Below are 27,235 nucleotides of genomic sequence, written 5' to 3'. Positions count from 1 at the left end.
CAGGCACACACACAGGTGCTTCTCTGGTCCCCATGGAGGAACAGTGACCGTTTCCTCTCTGACTTTCTCGCTTGTCTTCTGAGAGGTGCTTCCCGTGGTGCTGGGTGGTTCCCACAGCCACAGGCTCGGTGGCTGGGTCCCGACGTCCCCCGAATTCACTCCGGCCTCCGCGCGGATGGCCTCCAAGCTGACCTCCTCTGTGCTGCAGCTTCCTGTGGATGCACCGGCTTAGCCCCCAGCCCAAACGCCCACGGCGGGGTCGGGAGCGCAATCCTGGCCAAGGCTCCCCGCTGCAGACACTCGCTGCGTTCACGGGCCGCGGTCGTCCGCACGGCAGTCCGCGGGAGGTGGGGAGGCCGCGTCCTGCCCTCGGGGTGCAGGTGGAGGAGCCGAGCACAGGGAAGGCCACCCGGCCCGTGGGCTCAGAGCCCACCGGCCCTCGCCACCTCTCGGAGCGCACGGGGTACTTCCGGCGGTCTCTTCAGAGCCTTCCAAGTGGGCCGATCCCGTCCACACCGGTTTCTCCACACACTCGCATAGAATATACGCAAAATGGCCCCTCGCATCCCGTGTGCTAGCACGCTGCACGTTCCTCCCAGGGCCGTCCCCTCGCATGTGCCTGGCCACTCCCCTGAGCACCGTTCATCACGATGCCAGAGCAGCCTGGCTCACCTTTGACCTTTGTCGGACTCCTGAAGGCCAGAGGGTGCATTTGGGGTCTTCATTTTATCAGCCGCCCTCTGGGCGGGGCTCCGGGGTTACGTGGCTCGGGAGCGTGTATCTGTGTGTCCGGGCGTCTGTGCGTGTCTGCATGTCTGTTACAAGGCAGGAGCCTCGGGGGGCCCCTGGCCGTGGGCCGCGCATGTCACACAGCAGCCCGGATGTAAGGTGCCCCACGGCGACGTCTCCCCGGAACCCAAGAACCCCTCAGCCAAAGCAGCCCGAGCCTTGCTGCGTTCTGTAATCATGGCAAGAGATTCCCAGGCAAACAAACTCAGCGGCCGCTGATTCTGTCCCCATCACCTCGTGAGTTTAAGTTCATTTTGGAACTCTGAGCAATAATAAAAAAATCATTACCAGCTATAATAGACTTGGCGGGGAATTTGGCACTTTGATTCACCAGAGATCACCCTGAGATTGTTCGTTGCTATGAAGAAAATGAAAGAAGTGTGTGTAGTACGTCGGTGAGTTATAACTTAACCCGTTAAACACTTGCCATGAAAAGTCAAAGGCAGCATTAAAATTTCGTTACCATTAGATTTGTGACTAAAGTCTAATGACAGAGCAAATTGAATCTTTGCACAAATAAAAGGATAATCGTTTTTTAATGCCTCTGTTACTCTTGGACGACCGGTGGGCGTTTACTTCTGACTTCCCACTCACTGAGCAGAAATGTTTCTCTTAAATTGTGACGGAGACCCGTTTTTGCCGTTGTTTTAGGGAAGAGGGATGTAGTCTCTGCAACAGCAGCTGGAAGAGGAGGGAGCAGGTCCGGCCCCCACCTCGGTGCTGGAGCGGCCCCGGGGCCTCCGTGGACGCTGGGAGGCCTTTGCTGGCTCCTCTCAGGGCTTGGAAGACACCAGCCCCTCAGCCTACAAGCAGATGGGCTTCGTCTTTGTTTTGAGGCAAAATCTTTCACCAAAGCTTAGACGTCCTGCTTCCTTACGGCATCTAGACTGTGCCTCCTCCTTGCGAGAGACACACTTTCAGTTTCTTTTTATCCTTACCGCCTAGAAGACGCTCACTGTCCCTAAATTCATGACTGAGTGAATGAGTGAATGAATGCATGATAGCATGCACAGTGATGCTGTCTCATTGTGCCCTGATTTACTCTTGGTGCTCCATGAGACTGCTTGCCAGGGACCCACAGCACTGGTAGATTTGTAATGCATACTAGAAAAAATATAACTGGCACACAGATGCCTGAATTCACAGATACAATTTCTGTAGACGAGGCGAGATTTATTGATGGTTTTTAAATGTGTGGGTGTAGATAATTATAGAAATAATAGAACAGATGGCGGTCTATAGTCTATAGCTCCACAGGTTGTGCACTCAAAAATTTCAAGGTGTGTTATTCAGAAAGTTCGATGTCAGTAAGGGTCCATAGAGTTGAGCAGTGCACAACCTACGCCACGGCCCAGTGCAGCCCTGGGTCCTGGCCTACAGACGGGACAAAATGCTGAGGGAGGAAGGCAAGTGACTCAAGCTTGGGAAATGATGGTCAGGACAACCAAACAACTCTTTAAGTAAACTGATGTCTTTAAAATCCCTACACTAACTCGCCTGAGTTGAGTGCTGGTTTTTGTCGTCTGCTGATGTTCTTCGGTTAGCGTTTGGACTTGGCTTGTGCTGGGTGCTTTCCCAGGCTCTGAAGGATACAAGCACAACGCCAAGGGGGGCCCACCTGTATCCTGGAGGTGAGAAGCAGCTGTCCCGAGTCCTGGGCTCTCCCAACCACCGCCTGGTCTGTGCTGTGCGCCCACAGCAGGTCGGGGCTCGGGGTTATGCACCTGTGACCCACTCATGCGCTGTCTCTGCTCCCCGCCAGGACCCCCGCCATGATCGGCTGCTCATTCGTGGTGGACCGGGAGTACTTTGGGGACATTGGGCTGCTGGACCCGGGCATGGAGGTGTACGGTGGCGAGAACATCGAGCTGGGCATGAGGGTAAGTGGTGCTGCTCGGGGCCACTGGACCCATCCGGAGAACAGAGGTGGGGCGGGCAGGCCCGTGCGCTGCTGGTTCCTGGCCGGTGGGAACCAGGAGTCGGTGTGAGAAACCACCATGGTGATGCGCGTCTGTTCCATTGTGAACACCACTTGCTCTCGGTGCTCAGGGTGGTTGGAAACATTCGAAGCTGCTCCTTCAGCGCAGGGAACTGAGTGTCCACAGTGGGACACGGCCCTCGGGCTGTCCTGCCTGCCATGCACACGGTTCTAGGTTTGTCGCGATTGGATGTGGAAGGCAAGGGTGCAGATGGGGGTCGTGGGCACCGGCGGCCCCGTAGCTGCTCCTGGTACTCGTGCAAAAGCCCCAGGCAGGACTGGGCCACTGGGGCCCCGCTGCGGAGGGCATGGGGCTGCACAGGCAGGGGAACCCCTGAGGGAGGCCCCGAGCTGAGATCCACGAGCCTCGGCCCCCACCCCTCCCACCCTCTTCCCTGCACCCCAGGGGCCCCTCCTGGTTTCAAACTTCCTCGCCTGGCAGCTTGGAGAACTAATGGAAAGTTCTGGAAGGATCTTGGTTGCAAATCAGGGACTCTGGGGTGGCAGAGCTCCTTCTCTCTTGGATGTCCGAAGCTGAGGTCCGACCTAGCCCCCGGGGAGGGCACTTTGTTGCTCAGGGCTTTGGGGAATGTTGGTGGCTGGGAACACAGGTCCCCTCAGGGACAGCGCCCCCGACAGCCCTCAGAACCAGAACCCAACACATCTGAGCAGGCAGCTTTGGAGATCTTAAGCGCTCAGAGAGCCTGTTCCCCACCAGCGCTGGGCGAGACCCTTTTCCCCGGAGCCCGCGTTTCCCCAGGGGGCTGGGCCTCATTTACCACATGCCGTGAACGCTGGCTGTGCGCCAGGCCTCCAGCTATGGAGGGAACAGATGCAACAGATCTGCTTCCAGGGAGGAGGTGAGAGAGAAACTGTGTCACTTAGTGAGAAGCACCAAAGGGAGAAAGGAGGCAGGGAGGGGCCGGAATGCAGAGGAGGGGGCAGTTTTAAAGATAGCAGTCTCCCCCCTCCAGAAGGGACATCTATAGAAAGACCTCCAGGTGCCATGAGGTAGCTGTGGATGATCAGGGGAAAGGAAGGGTGTTCCAGGCAGAGGGAATGGCAAGTGCAAAGGCCCTGGGGCAGGATCATGCCTGATGTGCCCCAGCAGCAAAGACAATTGTGCAGCAGGAGCTCAGTGGGGAGGGAGGAGGAGGAGAAGGTTCGGCTTCTGCTCTGAGGGAGCCGGGGCCATCGGAGACTCTGAGCAGAGGCCTGCTTCCGTGTTTCCGAGATCCCTCTGGCCCCTGGGATTCGGGGTGGAGGGAGTGAGGGCAGAAGCGGGGAGGCCAGGGCTTCTGGAACGATGCAGGGAGATGAGGTGGTGTGGACCAGGGAGGAGGTGGTGAGATCCTGCGTGGTCTGGGTGCATTTTTGAGGAAGCGCCCCCAGGGTTTGCTGGGGGATGGGATGGGGGCTCAGGGAGGTCAGAGCCACCTTGCTAGTACTTGTCCTGAGCAGCTGGCGGGTGGAGAGGTCCCCGTGGTGATGGAGACGCGGCAGCCTGCAAAGTCCCGGCCGTCACCTGGAGCCCGGGGCTCGCAGAGGCCGGGGCCGCACCCCACCGCCGGGTCGGCATGGGCTGACTCTCCTCTGCAGGAGTGACTTCGAGAAAAAATGATTCAGTGCTGCATTTTGGTTTGAAAATAAATGAAATTGGGTTTTGATTCGGAGCAGATGGCGCATTCGAGGACTGGTGTTCCTGGCGGGGCTGGGTGGCGGGCTTTCCACGGCCATGGGGCCTGCAGTGCCAAGGCCGTCACTCCTGAAAATCAGCGTGGCTTCCAGGGAATGGGCTGGGCCCTCCGCTCAGGTGCATCGTTGTGACCCGGCCCCCACGCCCCTGCCTCCCACAGCATTCACGCTCCAACCACATCCCTGCCCGCCCACCCGCCCGCTGTCCTGAGAGCAGCTCCCGCGGGAACTGAAGCGCTCTGCCCGAGGGCGCAGACGCCTTCCTCCAGCAGTTCCGGCCTGACTCGGTCACAGGTCCAAACTGTGACGGGTTCTGCTCACGTGGCTTGGGAACAGGGTCCTCTCTTATGGGCCCAGCCGGGACAGGAGGCCCTCACGGGTCTGCAACTCCATGACTCCAGGCAGTGGGATGGCCAAAAGCGGGCAGGGGCAGGTGCCCAGGCCTGGGTTCTCAGACTCGGGCTGCACCTCCATCCTCTAGGGGTTTCCTTAAAATGCAGACCGCTGGGCTCCACCCCAGACACTTACACTCGGGGGGGGGTGGGCAGGGCCCAGGCGTCTGCGTTTCCAGCACATTCTCAGGGGCTGTGGATGCTGCTGGCCCAGGCCACCCGCTCTGGGAACCAGCCCCGCGCACCCCGCAAACACCCAGTTGCAGAGCTGGGGTGCCTGGCTGGGGCTCAGTAGGCTCAGTGGTGCAGCCCAGCTGCGCTCCGGTTGGGGTGGGGTTCTGGGGGGGTTTGCTTGCTTTTGCTCTGGAGCCTTTCTTCACAGAGATTATTTAAGGCTGGTCTTGAAAAGTTGCCACACAGTTTGTTGAAGTTACACGTTTCTAAACCTATTTGCTTCAAGCTTTTATGTTAAACCTAGGGGCTCCGATTATTATGGTTATAAATCTAATCCAGTAAGAACATTCACCTTCCCTTCTTCTCTGATTAATGTTTGATTAACTCGGGTTGAACAGATTAAATGCCATTAAACAACAATCAGTTCCATTTCTGCCTTGAGTTAAATTCCCTTGAACCTTTTAAAATGACACAAATATAATGTGTTTACTCTCCTGCTTAAGCACTTTGAATGTCTGATATACAGCAGAAATCCCCCCCCCCCACCAAGTGCTTAGAAGGTTCTAGTGCATCCAATACATTGAGCTTCTACCAAACCTCAGGTTCTCTGAAGCATTTCAGAGTTGCTGGCAATTCTATTTAATTCTCTGACACGGTCTAATTTTAAATAGAAAATTTAGAGTCAACTTTCAGTTATACGTGTTGAAAATGGAATCAGGAAGTTATTCTGGCAGATTCTTCAGGATGCTGACTTTTCTCGACTGTGTTGATCATTAAATACGAATCCTTCACTAACGGTTCCCGATCCTTCTGTGACGAGTGAGCTCTGTGTGTGCCGTGCTCCAGGCCTGACCCCCCTCTGTCCCCCAGGGAGGCCGCTGCAACAGGTCTATGCGCGCACACAGGGGTCCTAGGAGCCGTCAGCCCACGCTGCAGACTCCAAGGGGGCCGGGGAGCCGGGCTGCTATCCCCTGATGCTCGGGCTGGGTCGGGGGGAGTGGGAACCCGGTGAGGACAGCAGAGGACAGCGCTGGGGAGGATGCGTCCACAGCAAGGCGTCCATGCAGGGGCACCGGGAAGCCCCGAATACTCTCTGCTTCCCTGTCTCCTTCCAAAGCAAGCCTGTCTGGGCCGAGGGCAGGAGGGTCTGCGCGTGGCCCTGACGACCCCCAGGCTCAGAGCAGAGGCCCCTCCAGGATCCTCCCCGGCGGGCAGAGGGGGGTTGGGCCAGCCCAGTGGGACAGGCAGGGAATGTCAGCCTGCGGTGGGAGGAGGCCGGGCAGGGGCTGTGCTGTGGCTTCAGGGGGGCCCGCAGGGTCGGGCAGAAGCTGGCCTGGGGGACAGGACAGGGAGGGAGAAACAGGGCAGAGAGATCCAGGCGCGTGGACGCACAGGGGCTGGGGAGGCGGACAACCCCATCCCCAGAGGAAGCAGGAGGAGCAGGCTGAGCCCCCCACAGCGGTGCGATGTGGTTCTCCCAAGACTGGGGGTCCCCGCCAGGAACCGGGTCCTGCACGGACAGCGACTCCCCTGGGAGCCTGACCTAGCTGGGCAGAACTTGGCAGGAGGGCGGAGGCGCCGTCCCTGAGAATCTGGCAGGTCAGAGAAAGGGAAAGGAGCTGAGTCCCACGAGGGGGGCTCTCCCGGAGGATGGGCAGAGTGCTGCGTGTCGGGGGGCCGTGGCACAGGGATGCCCGGCTGGGAAGGGGGCGCCCAGCAGAGGCCACACGTGGCGAGTGACCACAGGGAGGGGGCGTCCTGCATGGTGGAGTCCAGAAGTGGAGTTGATGCCTGGTAAACGCAAGGTCACGGGGGGTGACAGAAGGTGGCAGAGCTCCCCCAGCCCCACAGGTGAGGCGTCCCCGTGGACAGCCAGCAGCCACTGATGGTTTCGGTGCTCAGACAGTGGAGGAAGAACGGGGTCGGGTCTTACCTGGGGGGCCGACGTGGAATCGGAGGTGGGCGTTAGCGTAGACAGGAGCCCTCTGGGGTGTTTGAAGAGGGGCGTCAGCAAAAGGAGACCCTGGTGCCTGGCTGTGCTCGGTCCCCGGCGCTGCAACCACAGGTGGGACCCGAACGTCCCCACCTCTGTCTCCACTTTGCACAGTGGGGTCTGGGCACAGGGCTGTGCAGGGTCCTGCCTGGTGAGGGGAGGGCTCTGGGGCTGATGCTGGGGGCGGTGGGGGCTCGGGGGTGGTTTGCGGAGGGAGGCGACACGGTGTGGATACGGATATGAATACGGTGTAGACGTGCGAGCAGACGCCAGTGTAGACGCTAGCGGTGGACGTGCTCACACGGCATCACTTCACGTGTGTTATGTATTCTTTACGCATCTAAACCGTGTAGACGTGTGTGTTCATATGTATTCCTTTCTACTTCTGTTGCTGCGGGGTTCAAGGTAGCTCGCCGGGAAACAGGAACAGCCCCACAAGGTGACGTAGATTATAAATACAGAGGGAGAAGGGAAAATGTGGGGCGGGGACGGGAAGGAGAGGGTTGGGGCTAACAGGGGCCCTGGCGAGCCAGCGGGGAGGACCAGCAACGTGGCCGCGCCCCCACTCCCAATGCGGTGCGCCTGCCCGCCCTGGTGCCTCCGCAGCCGGGACACTGGGGGCAGCTCACCTACGCCCGCCAGCCGCCTGGGGCCCCGCCCCGCCCGCAAGTTAGAGCAGGGTCTCCCCACAAACCCACCTGCCGGGGGCCGGAGACGGGCACAGAGGGGTGAGGGCAGGGTGACCAGGCGTGCTCCATCTGTCCCCAGAGCAGACACCTGCCACTGTTCCGTGGAGACGCGGATGGCTGGGGGCGGTCTGTGGCGGCCCCTCCGTGGCCCTCCTCCCACCCGGCCTCGCCCCGTCCCCCTTATCCACTCCGTGCAGAAGCCCAGAGAGCACCAGGGCTCCCCCCGCCCTGAGAACGAAGCCCAAACTCCTTCCGGGATCCGCAGGACCCGCAGCCCCGTCCCGCCCAGTGCCCTGGCCAATACCTCGCCCACCTCCGTGCACTGTCGCCCGGTGGCCTCCCCTTCCGTGGTCAGGCCCAGCTGGCCCCTCTCTGGCAGGACCCCTTCCAGCCCTGCTGCTTCCAGCCCCTGCTCTCGGCCCCACGGTGGGTTCCTCCCGCCTGCAGCTCTGTCCGTGGCCCCTCGCTGGCGCCTCCCCCTCCCCACCCTGCTGGCATAAGACTAAGTCTGTGAAGGCTGGGGCCACGCTGCCTCGTCCGCTGCCGTGGGCGACCCTGTAAGTCAGTGTTGCGTGCGTTTGTAGAATGAATACAGGAACCATCTGGAAGGGAGAGGGCCTCTCTGTGACCTGCTAGACACCCGAGCCTGGGGGGTGGGGGGGGCGGGACACGTCCAGGGAGAGCGAGCTATCCCTGTTGAATTTCTTACTGGTGTCTTCCACGCCGTCCTAGGTGCTGGGGATTCAGCAGGGTGTCTGCTCACCTCAGGTAAATGCATCTGGTGTGTGGCACGCTGTCTGTGGCACCTGTAGAAAACCACAGGCAGGGAAGGGATGGGGGTTGTCGTTTTAGATGGGAGAGTCGGGGCAGGAACACCACATGGGAGCAGGTGTGAAGCCGTGCGGCCGCAGGGAAAGGCATTCCCAGCCAAGGGGCGGCACGTGCAAAGGCCCTGAGGCAGGAGTGTGCCTGGCAGGCGTGCGGCCCCCATGGCAGAGACCACGAGCGGTCCCGTGGCCCCGTGGTCTTTCTCCCGCCTTCCCACACAGATAAGCCTTGCAGCCACGCTGTTTCTGATCCGTCCTTAGCACAGGTGGCCACGCAGCATGGCCCCCTTAGAGGAGTAAATCTGTGGTCCTGGGGCCACGTTCCACTTCTGTGATTGTAGAAATGCCAACGGTTCCTCCCCTAATGAGAGAGTCCGAGGGGCCATTAGGGGGAAATGAATCCATCGCCTCCGTTAGGTTAATAAAGGTCAAGACAAAACCAAGCAGCACGTGTCTCAGCTGGGAGAGCCATCTGCAGAACACAGGCCGAACATCGTTTACTTCTCTGTTTTGAGACTTTCAGCCTCGCTGCTTCTCTGTGGAGTTTCAGGAAAACCCTCACGGCACTGGGGGCAGTCACCGCGCCTTCAGACCCAGCTCTTTGAGGGGGTGCATTGGTGTCAGACACCTGGGGGCTGGGTGGCGGGTTTTTCCTTGTCGTCCCAGAGGGGAGTTCGATGCACTCCTGTCTCGCCAGAGCAGAGCGGTGGTGCGGTCACTCCAGGAGGGCTCAGGGGAGGTGTGCCCACGCTGCTCCACACCCCACGCCACCCCGCGCCCCACGCTGCCGCTGGACATCAGAGGGGTGCAGGGTGTGCCTCGGGCCGGTCCTAGACCCTCCTCCGTGAGCAGCGGGCACCGGGGAGTGTGGGGAGCCAACGGTGAAGTCCTGCTCTAGCTGCTTTCAGGAAGGGCTTGTTCTAGTTGCAAGTGGTGGGCCTGCCTGACACGGTGAGGGTGCAGCCCCACTCCCTGCAGCCCACAGGGCACGGTCCACTCACCTGCCTGCCAGGTCCCCTGAGCAGAGGGGTCAGGCCTCCGGGCGGAGCAGTGCCTCCTTCCACTTGAATGTCTTTGTGGAAAAGCCCTTCAGAAGACCCCTCTGCCAGATAGCTGGCTGGGCCTCTGTCTGAGCCTCAGTTTCTCCCATCGGTCACGGGGTGGGGGGGCGTGGTAGGACTGCATGCCAGGGCTGGCGGGGATTTGGTGAGGTGGAAGCTCCTAGTGCCTGAAACACGACAGACACGCACTAAGTGCCTGATAGTGTTTGTGCAGGCATTTCTGAATACTGTTTCTCTTTCCTTCAGAACACCGACTTTTCTTAGAAAAACACTGAGATAAGCAAACCAGAACGGAATGAAAGTTACAGTAATTCTCTGTCGGCGCCCAGATGCGCCCTTTCAGAGACATTTTGCACACGGGGGAGCGCCGTCCGCGGATGCGCGTGCACACGGGGTAGCGCCGTCCGCGGATGCGCGTGCACACCGGGGAGTGCTGCCCGCGGGTGCTCGTGTACACGGAGTGAGCGCTGTCTGTGGATGCTTGTGCACACGCGGGATGTGTCCGCGTGCCTCGCCATGAGCCGTGGAGGCAGACGTTCCCTGAGGGCTGTGGCCCCGTGCATGGCCTTTGTCCTGTGGCGCGAGTCCCGGTTGCCGGTGTCATCGTGGCTGCAGGCTGGGGACAGCGCCGGGCTCACGCCGCCTGGGTGCCTGGGTTTCACACACTCGCTCCAGACTGTCCAAGGGCTCTGCTACTTCGTGCCACACAGAAGTCAGGGCCCTGTGTCCGCATCTGCTTCATGGCTCAGCCACTTCCCCAGGATGGACGTCTGCAGACCGGATCGCTGCCAGATGGAATGCGCGTTTTCATGGCGCTTGAGAGCTCTCGCCGAATCCCCCTCCTGTCCCCCCTGCCCTGTGTGTCCGTGTGTCTGTCTCTGTGTGTCTGTGTATCCGTGTGTATGTCCATGTGTGTGTCCGTGTGTCTGTGTGTCTGTGTATCTGTGTGTCTGTCTACATGTGTCTGTGTCTGTGTGTGTTTGTATGTTTGTGTGTCTGTGTGTCCATGTGTCTATGTGCCTGTGTGTCTGTCTCTCTGTGTGTCTGTGTCCATGTGTCCATCTGTCCGTGTGTCTGTCTCTGTATGTGTCTGTGTGTCCGTGTGTCCATCCGTATGTCTGTGTGTCTGTCTCTGAGTGTGTCTGTGTGTTGTGTCCATGTGTCTGTGTGTCTGTCTGCATGTGTCTGTGTCTGTGTGTTTGTATGTCTGTGTGTCCATGTGTCTGTGTGTCTGTCTCTGTGAGTGTGTGTCCATGTGTCTGCGTGTGTGTCTGTGTGTCCGTGGGTCCGTGGGTCTGTGTGTGTGTCTGTCTGTTTGAATGTCTGTGTGTCTCTCTGTGTGTCCGTGTGTCTGTGTGTCTGTCTCTGTGTGCGTATTCTCACCAGTGGTGCATGAGGGAGACAGTCTTCCAGGCCTAAATAGCACACAGATCTAATTAAATAAATGTTTTTACTTTTTTTGCAATGTGGCAGACACAAAGGCAGCGTCTTTGTTGGCTTAGTTTACGTTTTTTCACTTGCTAGTGAGCATGGACGTTTTTTGTACGTGTGTTAACCGGATGTTTCTTCCTCTGCCGGTTTTTTCTGATGGCGTTCCTTGTTTTCCGGTTGATTTTAGGGACACTGGCCCTGTGGGGTGTGAAGCAGGTGCCTTCCTGTCCGTCACTTACACTGCCGGCCTGTCACAGAGGCTTCCCGTGTCAGCTCGCGTGTCCCCGTCCTCGGTGCCTTTGCTGTCACGCTCAGAGAGGCCTGTCTGAGCAGCTGCTCAACTGTAGCTCCTTCCGGTACCTGCAGTTCCTTTTCCTCGATAAAGGCTTGAGTCCGCGCAGGACAGATGTTTTATCCAAGGAAGGCTGTGATCTTTCCTTCTGTTGTCTGAAGATAGCCGACCCAGGCTTCTCACTCCACTCATCGAATACCCCATCCTTCCCCGCTGACGGGAAGGGGCACCTGCTCACGACCTGAGTGCCGCGGGGGGCGCGCGCACCTGTCCTCTTGCTCCTGTGTCATAGGACACGTGGTGCTGGCAAGCGCGTCCTTCCCTATCGTTACCGTAGAGTTTTCTTAGCTGCTGTCTTGTGTTTCCCCTTTCACGTGGACTTTGGAAACATTCGAGCAACTCCTGTTCCATCTGTATGTCCCTTGAGCTGGCCGGCGGTCAGCACGCCACCAGCAGTAGCCGCGGGGGGGACCGTCCGGGCCCCCAACCCCCTCGCGTCGGTGCATCCCTCTTCCTGTCTTCTCCTCGGGTCCTGGTAGACGGTGTCGACCGAGGCTGATGTCTTTTCACAAATGCAGAGAACGCCGGGTTCTTGGCACGTGGCCTCACGGCCTGGGCGTCCAGCCGCACAGCTGGTGGGACGTCCCCCCCCCCCAGGCCTCCACACCCCGTCCTGGCCCCGTTCGGCCCCGCACTCTGGGTGATCTCTGTCCCACGTCCCAGTGAATGAGTGCTCTCCTCAGCCATGTCCAGACGGCTGCCCAAGCCTTCCTTAGCTTTGGTTCTTAGTCCTAACAAGCGCATGTTTCATATTTACGGCATGTTCTGTTCGTATTTTTCATCTGTGGCTGCTGTTAGACCTTCGTGCTTTGATTCACGCTCTCCTCTTTCTCGATGAGCGGTTCTCGCTCCTTCCCTCCTCGCTGGAAGCCCTCATGGTCTGCACACGTCCCTCTCTGCCTTTTCCCTCTCCTTCCCAAACCCCGTCTTGGTTGGCGGCTGACTCGTCTGGGGTTGGGTTTTCCCGTGTCTCCGGTACATCTGTTTGAGATCTCATCTCTACGGAATCCTGTCTTCACGCTTACCCATCCTTGGCTGGAAGTCTTAGATTACTATGTGCTGGCCCCCCAGACCCTGGCTCAAAACCGAGTGGCTTAGCTTTCACCCCGAGACCCCCCCGGCTGTCACACAAGTCGCCTGGTTCCAGGTGCCATGCATCTCTGCTTCCTCCTGTCTCACGTGTCTGGCTGCACCCTGTTCATGGTCGGGGCGCCCAGCCCAGCCCCAGGCCTCACGCAGGGGCCCCTCACTCAGTCCCCAGCCGTCCGTGAGGCTCAGGTGCCCGCACCCCTGAGCTCCATCCCCACGCACACCAGCGCGTCCCCACTCCTTCCGAGTGGCGGGGAACCATACATGCTTTTAACTTTTAAATAACGTGCTTTCCGTTTCTGTGTGTTCGGGGGAGACAGGGAAGATCTCCACATCCCTGGTATTGACTAGATACCTTCTTTGTCACTTCATCCAGCTATGGGGGGCTTGGATCTGGGAGGGGGGCATGACCCAGGAGGCGCAGCCTCACCCCTGCTTGAGGACAGACCGTGCAAGAACGTGCAGCCCCACCCTCAAGTAGTGTCCAAGAGGATCGTGCCCAACGCCAACGGTGCTCAGAGGGTGGACGAAGGGGAGAGAGGCACTTAGCACAGCTGCCCCCACACTCCGCGAACATCAGAATCCCCAGGAGGCCTTGTCAAACTACAGACCGCTGGCCCGAGCCCATCCAGAGTTTCTGGTTCAGCAGGTCTCGAGCAGCCGACCGAAGTGCTCCAGGTAAGGCTGCTGCTGGTCCGGGGATCACACTTTGAGATCCACTCGTTTAGAAGCAAGGAAACCATTTCTTTCTTTCCATTTGTTTGGGGCATTCAACACGTTCAGGGAAACAAATGGCAGGAGCTTGGAATGAAAGCCCAGCTGGGAAGTTTCTGGGGTCTGGCCCCGGGAACAGACCACGTGCATATGTGTGTATACACAGAGCATCCCAGAGAGACGTTTTCTTGTCAAAAATGTATGAATTGAGCCCAGCTGAGCCCCAGGACATGGGACTTGCCTTTCCAAAGCTAAACCCAGTCCATTCTGACCCTGGAGCTGGATCGCTCCCGCAGAGCGAGGGGTCCAGGTGACAAGGGGGAGACATCAGCCCGCGGCTGCTCCGGGCCCAGGCCAGAGGGGCATCGAGCAGATTGTAAATCTTTTAAATTAGGTTCAGATGCAAAGTCTGTAAAAGTCATATGCACAGTTTTCTCCTGAGTGAATACGAAGCTGTGGCTGTTTGTTGGAGGGGGAGATTCGCACTGCTAAAAGGAAGGTGGTGGCTGGGCACCTGGTGGGTTTGCACCAGCTGAGATGTCCTGTGGGGCTGGATGCCTGGTCCCTGCCAGCTTCCAGCCTTTGGTCTGGAGGCTTGGGCCAGGAGGCTGAGCTTATTCACCTCTCCGCTTGACAGCCTCATCTTCGTAGTACAGCTCTGCACCATGCCTGGATAGTCAGGCTGGCTGTTTGGACTATGCAGATGGACAGACGGGTGGGTGGATGGACGGACAGGTGGATGGATGGATGGATGGATGGGTAGATGGATGGATAGGTGGGTCGATGGGAGGATGGTAAATGGATGGGGGGACGAATGGACGGGGGAAGGACGTGGGGAAGGACGTGTCCCTAGGAGGGCTTATGGCGTACTCTCAGTCAAGGCGGCTACTGACAAAACTGTCACCAGGAGCCGAGCGCCATGCTCAGAAAATCTTTCCTACCTGCACTCATCAGGGCACATGGAGATGCACTCCACCCAGCCTGAATTTGGACGCTGAAGGCATCTGCACATACCACGATGCATCCCCAGGCAAGGAATTATTTTTGTCCCAGAAAGCCCCTGCTGTGTCACTTGCAAATCCTGGGAGAAAGAGGGGAGGATCCTGGGCAGGTCGCGGGTGGACCCGAACCACTTCTGTTCTGCCACAGTGGCTGGGAAGGCACCAGGCCCACGCCCCCTCGGCCTGCAAGTCCCAGGCCTCTGCGCAGCATTTGCTCCCAAATGCGATTTCCGTTGGCTGGGCCAGAGTGCGTAAGGAGGATGCGGACGAGCTCGTTCACGCCAGTGGACGGCTCCTGGCTGTCGACTTCCTCACCCTCAAAGAGCACACTCTGATTTTGCCCAGGCCAGGAGCTCCCTCCACCACAGCTGTAGGTTGATAGGAGGGGTGCCTCTGTGAAGTGGTCACAAAGAGAATGGGGCCCAAGGCCCTGCGGGTCGGGCCGGGTGCCCAGGCTGCTGTCAGCCCTGCTGTTATTCCGGTGTGGTGGGGCCTGCAGGTCAGGGCTCGGCCACCACCAAGCTTGTTGCTTGGAGCCCAGAGGAGGGGCACGCCAGGCCGCGCGGGGCATCCGGGGGCCCAGAGGAGGGGCACGCCAGGCCAAGCAGGGCATCCGGGGGGCCAGCAGGGCTGCTCAGGGTCGGAGGCAGGGGTGGAGGGGGCTGGGTAGTTTACACACAGAAGGAGCCCCTTGGGCGGGTTGCTAGTCCCGGGAAGGGCCGCCCCTCCAGGGTCAGCGAGGCCCCAGATGTCAAAGCATCAGATACAGATATTAAAAGACGTGGTTAGTGTCCAGGCCCAGCTCCCGTCTTCCCTCCTGAGCCCTGACCCTCTGCAGACAGTGCAACCACAGACACAGCGTGGCCCCCCCACCCCGCCTGGCCTGTCCATGCAACGCAGGAACCTAGGACCGGCCCCTCTGAACGAGCCTGTCGTGGCATCACGGCTGTGTGTGTCTGAGCGCTCCAGAATCTACCCCCTCTTCTCCACACCCCCACTGGGGCAGCCTTCCCTCCTGAATAATCCTTAGGACAGGTGTCCCCGGCCCGGACCCACGGCCCAGCCTGTCCCTGCTTTTCCAGGGCTGCTGGGCTGGCCTGGTTTTGTGGCCCAAGCCGCGGGGGGCTGGGAAGTGAATGGGAGCTTGGCCCGTGCAATTCCCCCCCACACACACTGCTCTCTGTAAGGTCACAATGCGGAATCTATGGAGGAGGGCCGGGGTCTGACCGTCCGCGCCGCTCGCAGGCCCAGGCTGCTCTGAGTATCCGGGAGCTGTAGCACCCTCTGCCCCTCTCCAGCTTCGACACCGACCGGTCCTCCCGTGGACCCCCCTCCCGCAGAACGCTCAGGAGCTCAGTTCGGCCAGAGCTGGTTGCCTGCGACCAGTGTTTCTAACCGGGTCTTCCCAGAGAGGTGGTGAGGCCTGCGGGGTCAACTGTGAGTCAGGGGAGCGGGCATCTGGACCCCTACCCCTCCGTCCCCTGCTGAGACCACAGCGATGCTGCGCGGGGCCAACTCGGAAGGCCTTGAGAGTCACGGGTCTCTGAGGAGGCCCCAGCCTCCTAACTCGGGCCTCCCCGTGCTGATACATGGAGCTGCCTCTGTTCCAGGAGGCCGGATGCAGGGCCCTGGGCTCCCGAGTGTCCGCTCTCCAGGGCGGGAGGGCTGAGACAGACACAGGAGTGTCCGCTCTCCAGGGCGGGAGGGCTGAGACAGACACAGGAAGGACCGGGAGGGGTGCGTGTGCATGTGAGTGCGGGTGTGCGTGTGTGATGTGGGTATGCGTGATGTAGTCCATCGGGGGTGAGGCCTGGACCACAGGATTCTAAATTCCTCCCATTCTGATGACCAGCAGCATTTAGGGGCTCCTGTCCCAGCCTCCCTGACAGCTCTCTGGAGGCCCCGCTCTGTGCGCTTGGCCGAGGTGCCCCTTCTTGGGTCAGCTCAGGGCGGGTGAGGACGGACAGGGCCACTGAGGGGCGGGTGCCCGCTCCTGGCTGCGGGGCGGCTGAGCTACACATTAAATGAAGTCAGAGTCCAGAAAGCGGCTCCGTAAGGGTGATGGAGGGCACATCCTCCGGGCGCCCTGCATACGAGGGCGGAGCCACGCCGTGATGCCCATTCTCCCTCTCCCGCGCCGGTGCAGGAAGCGCTGGCCTTTGAACAGCGGGCACTCCGCCGAAGTGCCATTTTGGTTGTGCAGGGGCGCGGAGAGAACGGAGAAGCAAGCGAGAGGCAGGGCACCTTCTTTGGGTGTTGTGTGTGCGCCGAATGCGCTGGCCAGGCCCCTGCGGCGCTTGGTCCCAGCCCCGCGGGCTCACACTGCCCTGCAGAGGCTGCGAGCGCGGTCTGACCTGGAGAAGCCGCTCCCTGGCACCTGGGCTGACCCGTCACAGTTCCTGGGTTTTTAAGCAGCAGGTCTCACCTGCAAGGGCAGAGGACGGCTCTGGAACCCACCTTCAGACCCCGGCTCCAACGTCCGAGGAGCTCTGCTCTGGGGGGCCCCAGGGCTTCCCATGCCCCCGAGCTCCCTCCCTCGGCAGCTGCCTGCAGACCGACACCTGGTCCTCCCCTTCGTGTTTGCTGTTTCTGTTTGGGTGCCAATTAGCCAAGCTGATTGAGATGATTAGTGGTGGAGGCGCGGGGTGGGTGTGACGGCCCATTCAGGCCCTGAGACTCTGCTTCCCCACTCTGGGTGAAGAGGCAGCTTTGGGGGTCCCACAATAGTTCTGGCTCCCTGCCCCTCCCCCCATGAAGCCGCAGTGTGACCTTGGGCCCGTCTCGTGACCGCTCGGTGCCTCGGTAACGAGAACGCAGTTAACCACCACGGCAGGTCCCAGCACCACTTCCCAGTCCAGCTTCCTCCGTTCGGAACGCCGTGATGGAAAACCCACTAAGGGAGGCTGGACCGGATGGGGATCCAGGCCTCTCACAAAGCACACGGCTGATAGGCGCTAACTTTCCATCGGCGGTCCTTGGGGTACAGACCTCGTGTTGCCTCATGGCCACAAGATGGCTGCCACCCCTCCGGACCTCATGTCCATAATCGTAGCTTTCCTGAAAGCCCCACGCTGAGACGTCTGCTTTCATCTCACTGAGCAGAACGGTCTGGCACAGCCACCTCTAGCCAGGGAGGGGGGATGCCTGGTCCCTGCCAGCATGGTGGAAACACGGGGCCTGTGATGCGACTTGAGCCAGGCTCTGGAGCCGTGGCGCCATCACCTCCACATGCCTCATTCCTGCCCCACACAGAGGTTATCGTGTGGTGATGCCCAGAATCCCTGGGCCGGGCTCGCCTGCTCACTTCCTGCGCACTCTGTCCTGTCTCGGGGCCACGTGGCGCCCTGCCACGCACCCTACCCTCCCTCCACGGCCAGTTTAACCCAGAAAGGGGCGGGGATCTGAAGGGGTCCTGAACTCCCCCACGAAGCCACGAGCTGTCCTCACGTGACTAAAGCTTGAAGCCACTGAGCCAGATCCGGCGGGACCTTTCCAGCCATCCTGTCCCGTGGCTACACGAGCCGCACGTGGCTCCGTAAATCAGTTCCAAATCTGTTAACATCTAATAAAGACGCCGGCTCCTCAGCCATGCCAGCCACATTCCAAGGGCGCAGCGGCCACCATTTTGGCCGCCCAGGTCCTGTGGGAAGTCCTGTGGGGCAGCGCGGGGCTAGCAGCTGCTAACAAATTCCTAAGAGGGAATCCATTCATTCATCGAACAACGGTTTCCTGAGCGCCGGCATGTGCGGCGGGCCAGGCGGTGGTCCTGGAGCTCACACGTTAGTGGGACGCACAGACCAGCACAGCGAGGAGGCCCAAGGGGCAGCAGCTTCAGAAGGGGGGGTGAGGAGGGCTCCACGAAGGGGTGGCATCTGAGCAAAAGCTTGTGGGCGGCCTGGCGCAGAGATCAGGGCAGGGCGTTCCCCCGGAGGGAAGAGCAGGTGCACAGGCCCTGGGGGCGTGGGGAGGGCAGAGGGAGAGAGGGCAGTGAGGGTGGGGAGCCCTGGGGGCACAGGGCCGGCAGGCAGGGACAGCAGCTGAGGCGTGGCGGCCCCCCCAGAGACCCGCGGTGCTGGTGGCGGCCGCAGCAGGTGTGCGGGAAGCACAGTGCTGTCCCTGCGAGGCTGCAGGCCTCCCACTCTTGCACTCCGTGTTTGCCTTCTGGAAGATTCCTGTCTCACCACGTGTGCACCTGCGTTCCCAGCCTCCTGGCAGTGCGGCTGGAGGCTTGTGAACAGAAGTGGTGGAAGTCTCCTCCCCGCATCCGCCCCCCCCGGGGCTAGCTGCACAGAAGCCCCCTCCCGAGTCCTCCCGGCGCCAGGCTCTGGAAGCAGGACACGGGGTAGGCCACTCGGCGCTCAGCACGGAGAAGCAAACTTCAGCCCGCGCCCCTCGTCCCGGGGCAGGGTCTGCACCATCATGGTGAAGGAGCTGCCCCTGGGCTCTGTGCACCGTCTGCAGAGGGGTGGTCTAGGGCGGGCTGGGAGCCCGGCAGGCGGAGCCAGTGGCCTCAGCATTCTGGGAATACCGTAAGGAACCCACAGCCTCTCCCCCTGCCCCCAACGCAGGACGTCCGACCTGCCCAGACGTGACTTGTTCCGGCTGTGGGTGGTGTCCAGAGGGGCCCCCGATCCTCAGCTGTGAGATTTCCCCCTCCTTCCTCTGCTTCCTGAAGGCGAAGTCGGGCAAGGGAGGAGGTAGAGATCCGCTGTCATCTTCCCTGAAGGAGGATGGGGCTCTGTAGTGAGGAACGGCAGCCCCAGAAAGGTGTCAGGATGGTCAGGCTGTGCACTGAGAAAAGACAGACCCGGGCAGGCGTCAAAGGGGATCGTGGGCAAGGGTCTTCAAGGATTTTTGAGGAAGCAGCTGTAAGATGCTTTCTTTACCCCAAGATCGTGTGTTTGGGGTGCTCGAAACAGGGTTTGTGTGGTAGGTGCTGGATTGGAGGTGTGTGGCGTGGTTGGCGTGCTCTTTTCAAATTAGATTGCAGGTCTGTCCCCCCGCTGGGGGGCAGCTGCTGGTGTGTAAGCCCCCGGGGCCAGGCCCTCTGCACTGAGCAGGCCCTGGGATGGGGTGGGGGATGAAATTTGGTAAGAAACCCAAAGGGGCCCGTAACCCGAGGCCACAGCTCCTGTTGGGCTGTCTTCCCTGGAACAAGCCCCAGGCCGGCGCCCTCTGGAAGCTGTGTCCTGGGGCCTGTGAGCAGGGGCGGGGCCACCCAGCAGCCCCGGTGTCCCCCCCAGGTGTGGCAGTGCGGCGGCAGCATGGAGGTGCTGCCCTGCTCCCGCGTGGCCCACATCGAGCGCACCAAGAAGCCCTACAACAACGACATCGACTACTATGCCAAGCGCAACGCCCTGCGGGCAGCCGAGGTGTGGATGGACAGCTTCAAGTCCCACGTGTACATGGCCTGGAACATCCCCATGACCGTAAGTGGGGAACAGCAGGGGAGGGGGCGGGGCCGAGACAGGGAGGGGGCCGGGTGAGCCCGGAAGAGGACGGGCGGAGACACGGGACGGGGGAGAGGGCGGTGCTGGGGTGGGGCGGGGCCTAGGCGGGGGGGGGGGGGGGGGTGGGGGGAGGAGAGTGGGGCCGAACCTGGGGGCGGGGCCGAGCCTGGCCAGGGCGCGGGTGCACCCCGGGGCAGCCTGAGGCCACCCCTGCCCCTGTCCCGAGTGGGGCTGGTCTGGGACAGGACTCCCCGAAAGTGGGCCCAGCCAGTTAGGTGCCCCACGCTTTTTGGTGTATGTTTTCCCATCCACCAAAGGCGCTCAGTTGGCTGGAAGTGAGGGTCGGCTCTTCCCCACTCGCTGTGCATTGTGCCGACCCCACCCACCTAGAAATGCACCCAGAAATGTGTTGGCAAGGCAGCGCGCCCACCACGTGGTCGGTTTGGGGCGCAGGGCAGCCCCAGGTCACTGCCCGCCAGCCCACAGGATATGCGTGGGGTCTGCTTGGGTTTGTGGTCAATACACATGATAGAAAGTACCACTTCGGCCTTTCTAAAGTGTGCCGTCCCCGGCGCTGAGCAAACCCACAGAGCCGTACAACCATTGACACCACCTAGTTCCAAAGACAGCACCCCAAAAAGAGTCGCTGTGCCCAACGAGCAGCTAACTCCCGTTCGCCCGCCCCCAGCCCTCAGCAACCACCAGCCTGTTCTGGACCCTTCCCATAAACGGAATCCTGCAGTGTTTCCCCTCTTGTGTCTGGCTCCTTCGCTGAGCATCATGTTCTCAAGGGCCGTCCACGTTGTAGCGGGCCTCGGTGCTTCTTCCTTTCTGTGGCCAGCTCACATTCCAGGGTGTGGACGGCCACAGTTGGTTTACCCCTCCACCCACCGTGGACACCTGGGGTGCTCCCTATGTCTTTGGTTTTGGTCTATGCAGTTCTGACCCACAACCTAGTTAGGGGTTGCTGTTTGTGTTTTTTGTTTATTTTGTGATCAACTAATTTCCCATAAATAGCCCGTATTCTGGCTTTTCTTGGGAACTTAGAAGACCCGCTCCCTGGCCTCCAGAACAGTAATGAGGGCAGAGAGAGGTGGCCCCTTACGTGGGGCACTGTCGAGACTGCCAGGCTCCCCCCCACACACCCGCTCCAGAACCAGCCCTCACTCACATGCTGCTTCCCCGGCCACGGGGGGTGCGAGGCTCCAGGCCCCGGCTGCAGCCATCCTGGAAATGATTTTTACGTCAGCTCGCAGTAAGAGCTGGAGATTCTGTCAGACCGTGTGCACATGCGTGTGCCCGCGTCCGCGTGCTCACCTGTCAACAGAGAGAGCTTCAAACACATACAGAAGTTACAGAAACAGCACTCATGTCTGTTACGTGCATTTCTCTCTGCACCTCCTAAACCATGGCAGGGCGTGCCCAGCATTTGGGTGACGCTGCCAGAGCGCCAGGCTGGGCCGCCGGCTCACAGGACCCCTCTGAGGAGGGAGCAGGGGCCGCTCAAGGCCCCCTCCTTCCCCGTGGGCTCCTCACACAGCAGTGTCCAGACGATGAGGAACGCCATGGAAACACGCACACACACCTTTATCAGAGACAGAAGGAGGGCTCACCGTCTCTCGTAAAGCCTCATTGTCCACCAAGGGAACGGGTTCCGGAAACGTCCCCATTACTACTGGAAAGGGAACCCGGGCACTGTCCTCGTGGGCCTGCAGACCGCGTCCATGAGGGGTCACCAGCTCCAAGCCAGAGCCCGGCAGATGCCCCCCCCCACATCTCATTCTCAGGGACCTCTAGGGGCCCTGCACGCCCATGACTCACCTGATCCTCGTGTGAAGGCTGGGAGGAGCTTCTCTGTGGCCATGCCCAGCACGCGGATGAGGGAGAGGGGCTCCCGAGGGTGGAGCCACAGGCCCCCTGTCCAGGGGAAGGCGCTTGCTCAAACCCGCTCACACCCACAGAGCTTGGTGCCCGCTGCAGCGTCAGGGACCCCAAGGCCACCTTCAGGTTCGGTGTTGGGCTAGAAGGACCCAGAACTCAGCAAAGCTGTTGTGCTCAGGGTTACGGGTTCTTGCAGTGAGGGATACAGACTCCCAGGAGTCAGGCAGACAGCACTTAGCCCTCACGGTGATGCCGCGTGACACTGCCGACCGGGCGCACCCACCCGAGCCTCAGTTTCTCCTGAGGGCTCATCCACGCACACATGCCAGCCTCCCACAGGGCTGACCTTAGTCTCTAGCCCCTGCAGAAGTCAAGCAGATACCCCACCACGGCCCTAAGCTCCCCCAGACATCACCCTGCAACCTAGACTGTCCAGCCCAGATCCCATGTAAACAACACTCTAATCAGGCGGGATGTTCCAAGGGCTTAGAGGTCACCTCCCGGGGCTGGGGGCCAAGGGCAGGTCTTCTGTTTGGAGTGTGCAGGGTGTGAACAGCCAGCCCAGGTCAGGGGCCATCCGTCCAGCCTGCGGCAGAGCAGGCCGGCTGGAGAAGCAGGCCCTTCCCATCCGAAAGCTACCCCGGTCTCCAAGGGTCCGGGGGGGCGGGCAGGAGGCCGAGGAGGCCGCCCCTAGCCACGCCCTGGGGGGTGGGGCTGCGCCCGTCCCGAGGCCCCCCACCTTGGGCAGGGACCTGGGTCGTGGGGACTCAGCAACGCCAGCTCGCTTCCCCGCTCGCAGAACCCAGGGGTGGACTTCGGGGACGTGTCCGAGCGGCTGGCCCTGCGCCAGCGGCTGAAATGCCGCAGCTTCAAGTGGTACCTGGAGAACGTGTACCCGGAGATGAGGACCTACAACGACACCCTCACGTACGGAGAGGTACCGCCTCCGCCGGGAGGGCCCCCAGCCCGCACCCTCACCCGTACCCACGTGCGCGCCCACGGGCTCAGGCGGCAGCGTGCGCGGGCACGTTCGCACGAACCTGGCGCCGAGTAGAGGAAGAGCATAGACTCACCGCGCACGTGCGTGCAGAAACGCACGCTAGCGTGCACACGTGTGCACAAATACACGCACGAGCGTGCACATATATTCACACGCGTGCACGAGGATCCGTATGAGTACGTGAGTCTGTACACACGTAAGGACAAGCGCACACAGTGTTGCTCGTGTGCACACACAGAGCGACTGACAGAGCCTCACTCGTGCACACAAACCCAAAGGTGCCTGCCTGTGCACACGGAGACGTACAGACACCGTCGTCAAGACCAACTGTCAGGGGGGCCGGTGCACCCTAACCCCTGAGACGGACACACTGACACACTTGCACAAATGTAGTCGTGTTCGGAAGCTCCGGTGCATGCGTGTAAGTGCAAACAACACGCACATGGGGGCCCATCAGCTGCACGGAGACTCGCATGTCTGCCCAGCCCCCACGTGCACGACCACTGTCAGCCTGGTCTGTGCTGGTGGAGGGGGCGGCCTCGCTCCCCTCGGCGCTCCAGCTGTTCAGGGGAACCCAGGTCCCCGTGTGGAAGGAAGGCGTGCGCATGGTCCTGGGCTCGCGCTCAGCGCAAGGCTAGAAGGGGTGCCCGGGGTGGACAGTCCTGGCTGGCCTAGCCATTCCTGCAGCTGACACTTTCCCGAGGCGCTGGCCGCCCAGCAGGCCCCTCTGCCCCTCAGTGGGGATGGGCTGGCCTTGCCCTGGCCTCAGGGGCCCCCCAACAATGGGGTTTCTCCTTCGGTTTCTGGTTGTAGGTGAGAAACAGCAAAGCCAGCGGCTACTGCCTAGACCAGGGAGCAGAGGACGATGACCGCGCCATCCTCTATCCTTGCCACGGGATGTCCTCCCAGGTAGGGGCGTGCAGGTTGTGAGTGGGCTCTCAGGGGCGGCGTGGGGACCCTTGGGGAGACCCCCGCCCCGGGTGGACTAAGAGCAGGGCTTCTGGTGCCAAACAGGCCTTGGGCAGCTCGCGTCACGTTGCTTGCCTCAGTCCCCATCCATCAGATGTCACGATAATGGTACCTGTCAAGGCTGTCGTGTGGACCAAAGTGGATCATGTGGGAAAGCGTTTGCCACCATGTGGACGGAACCTAGAAGTGTTATCTAGAAGAAGGGTTAGCACTGGTTCTTACTGGCTGAGCTGCTCCCCAGTGATGGGGGCTTTAAAAATGTCTGTACCGATGTCTAGATCCCAGGCCCGTGGAACCAGATGGTGCAGGGGCAGGTGTGTTTTCAGAGAGCTCGGGGTAGGACTCTAGTCCCAGTGAATTCCCTGCTGGTAAAGGCAACACTTCTTCTTAAGGAGCGTTGGGGTCATTTAAATTAAGGCCCAGAGTGCTTTCCCCAAATTACCCTCGACTCCCCTCCAAGCACTGTCTGGGTCTGAGCCTCACTCACGGATGCCCATCCAGTGGAAACCCGCAGGGACCCATGCCAGCCCTGGGCACTGAGAAGCTGCCGAGTCCACACGGCCCGCCCAGTGGTGCATGGCGGGCGTGAGGGCCGAGCCTGTGACGCTGGAGCAGAGGGTGTGGCCCCCCACACCTCCCGCAGCCTCGCCCCAGGACCCCCTCTGGGCCTACTGTTGAGAGACAGAGTCTTAGTGGCCTCCAGGGGGAAATCCAGCCTCCTGGGCTTGTCACACTCTGTGGACGATTCTCTGGCTGGCACCCCCCGTGAGGGGCTGCGTCCTGCTGGGTTCTCTGAACACACCCAGCGAGCAGCCACGGGAGGTGACCGGGCGGCTGAGGCTTTCCCCCAGTCCTGCAGCGCGAGAAGAGACGCCACAAACCACGTGGACTGAAAGACCTCTCTAGATGTGGCTCACACGTGTGCAGTCTGGGCTCGTGCTGGCCACCAGCTCAGGAGGGCCTCGGACCCTCCGCACGTGGCCTCTCCCCAGGCTGCCCGGTTCTGAGGGCAGGCATCCCAGGAGAACCAGACGGTCATGTACACCCAGCCCCAGAAGTCAGCGGCGCGTCCGTGATGCTCCCACGCTCCCCAGAAAGATCCAGGGGAGATTGTAGACCCTCACCCTTCACAGGGGGGTCCAGGTCGCTGTCCCGGAGCAAGCAGGGTGGGAGGATTGTGTGGGAAAACCCAGCCTTGTGCACTGGGAGCTGCCAGTGTATTCGGGCGGTGTGTGTGCACACGTGCTCGGACAGGAGGGGAAAGGAGGGATGGGGCCCGGAGAGGAGAGACGTACAGTGACACTTGCTTGTTTCTGGGGCCTGTGCTACTTTTAAGCACTTCTGTATCGTGTCCCCTGGATCCTCACCGCCAGGCAGGTGCTCTCAGGACCGCCTGCTTACAGATGAGCATCCCAGGCACAGAGAGGGAATGGCAGGAACTCTCTAGGGCTGGTCATGAGCAAACAACGTGAAGTAGGATCAAGGCGTGCGTGAACTTGGGGTTGCTCTCCACATGGAAATAAGCGTCCACCTCGTGGTTGTTCGAGGGCAGATGGGGCACCCTAAGGGCGTGTGTGAGATTCTGCGGCTCTGGGCCGAGAGGCCAGGCTCCAGGAGCTGGGCTGGGAGCAGAGTTGTGGAAAGGAGTCTAAGGCGGTCCTGCTGGGGGATCTTGGGGGAGGGAGCGGGGCCAGGGGCGCGGGGCGGTCTGGAGGGCATCCCCAGGTGGCTCTCTGTGCGCCGCTCCCCCGGGGCCTGGCCCTCCCCAGGAAGCTCTGGTGCGTGGGCTGGCAGGCCCGGGCGGTGCCGCCCTCGTTCCCTGACACCCACCCACGGCCCTCTCTCAGCTGGTGCGGTACAGCACAGACGGGCTGCTGCAGCTGGGCCCCCTGGGCTCCACCGCCTTCCTGCCCGACTCCAAGTGTCTGGTGGATGAGGGCAGGACCCGCGCACCCGCCCTGAAGAAGTGCGAGGACGTGGCCCGGCCCGCGCAGCGCCTGTGGGACTTCACCCAGGTCAGCGGGCTGCTGGGCCCCGGGGCCCCCAGGCCACCCCGTGGGGGGACACCCGCTGGTCTGGTCACAGCACTGTGACTGCCCCCACACTCCGCGTCCTCGGGCCTCCTGGGGAGGGGGTGTAGATGGAGGGGACGGGGGTGACGGGCACCCAGACGGCCCAGCCACCGTGGCTGGCCGAGCTCTGCCAAAACCAACCCCCCCCGGGCCCTGGGGCTGCTGGGACGCTGGTTTAGAAGTTCCGGCCCCGAGAAGAAACCTTCAGGCTGGGGAGTCACAGGCAGCCCCCGCGCTGGTGGGAGCAGCCTGGGTGAGAGTGGCACACAGATCCCCAGGGTGCAGCCAGCGCCCAGGGAAGGGGGCTTCCAGTGCCTCCCAGCCCCTGCTGGCTCTGGGCCTGTGAGCAGGGTCTGGCTGGCCTTCCTCTGGGTGGCCCTCTCCGCAGCCCCTCCTGCCCTCTGTCCTCCCTCGGCTCCCCCTGCACCGCATCCATCCGCATACCGCACGCCCTTCTCTGGGCGTCTGGAGGTCGCCTCCCCACCAGCTCATCCTCCACGGTGTGGCTTCCTGTGGGTCCCCCCAGGTTAGCCAAGGACACGTCCTCTCGTGACCTCGCCTGGAACCCCATCTCCCTCCAGCCCTGAGCAGCCCCCGGCCCCTTTCCGTAAGACACACGTGTGTCCTAAATCCCCGCGGTCTCCCGCAGCAAATGACCACAGACATGCAGGCTCTCACCGTCCTCGTGGAGCGGGAAGTCTGAAACCAGCTGTCTGCAGGGCGGTGCTCCTGCCGCGGGCTCTGGGGGGTCCTTCCTGCCTCTCAAGGCCCCGCCCCTCCTCCCGCCACCTGCTGTCCCCGTCTCCGTCTCCGAATCTCTCCCCTGGCAGGGACGCCAGCGTGGGCCGAGGGTCAACTGCTCCAGTGTGACCTCATCCTAACCAGTCACGGCTGCGCAGACCCTAAGGTCGCACTGCCGGGTTCTGGGACGAGACTCGGTGGGTCTGACCTGCTTCTCCAGAACTCTCTGCCCATGCTACTCCGTTGCAAGGCTCTTGGGACTCTGAGGCCCGGGGAGCTGCTTCCAGCATCCCCTCTCCCTGCCATGGGCAGGGAGTTCTCCTGTCATCCCCGTCTCTGTCTCCAACTTCATCCCCACACGCTCTCTGCCATCGGTCCCAACGAGCAGACCTGTGACGAGTAAACACTGTCAGGTGACCCTGCCCTCAGCACTGGGGTCTGGGGGCTTCTGGTTGCAGAAGAGGCTGCAGGAATGAGGGGTCATCTTTTCGGGCATAGCCAGTAAGGGTCAGAGGTTCCCAGGAGGCCAGCGTTGGGGTCGGGACAGCAAGAAGGACCTGTTTGGAAAAGAATGGGGGTGTATAGCGTACAGTCCTGGGGTCCTCAGGCTTGGGCCAGAGTCCTTGATGTCTGGGGGACCAGCGGGCCTTCAGGGGTGACTGATGGGCAAATCAGATATGACAGGAGGTGGGAGGCACCCAGGGGAGCCCTCCATCTTAGGGGCCCTGTGTCCATTGTGCTAGTCACTCCTCAGACCCCAGGAGCAAGGCAGGCAGGTGACATGGCTGATAAGGTGAAGATGCCTGAGGACAGGGGACCAGGAGGGAACAGAGGGGCTAGGTGGGGGCAGAGGGGCCAGGAGCGGGTGGAGGGGCTAGGTGGGGACAAGAGACCAGGAGGGGACAGAGGGACTAAGAGAGGACAGAGGGACCAGGAG

General features: G+C 61.2%; 1 protein-coding gene across 1 annotated transcript in view; it reads left to right on the top strand.

Annotated features, from left to right (window-relative positions):
• GALNT9 (polypeptide N-acetylgalactosaminyltransferase 9) overlaps positions 1-27,235 on the top strand; it is a 53,174-nt gene that overhangs the window by 25,530 nt on the left and 409 nt on the right. Inside the window, exons 6-10 of the mRNA XM_044921044.1 lie at positions 2,552-2,669; positions 19,429-19,614; positions 22,316-22,453; positions 23,330-23,425; positions 25,333-25,500. Coding sequence (XP_044776979.1) covers positions 2,552-2,669; positions 19,429-19,614; positions 22,316-22,453; positions 23,330-23,425; positions 25,333-25,500 — 706 coding nt within the window. The remainder of the gene's footprint in view (positions 1-2,551; positions 2,670-19,428; positions 19,615-22,315; positions 22,454-23,329; positions 23,426-25,332; positions 25,501-27,235) is intronic.

This window comes from Neomonachus schauinslandi, chromosome 14, assembly GCF_002201575.2.
Source record: "Neomonachus schauinslandi chromosome 14, ASM220157v2, whole genome shotgun sequence".
NCBI classification, from domain to species: domain Eukaryota; kingdom Metazoa; phylum Chordata; class Mammalia; order Carnivora; family Phocidae; genus Neomonachus; species Neomonachus schauinslandi.
The sequence above is the reverse complement of the archived record's forward strand: the minus strand, read 5'-3'. Positions and strand labels throughout refer to the sequence as shown.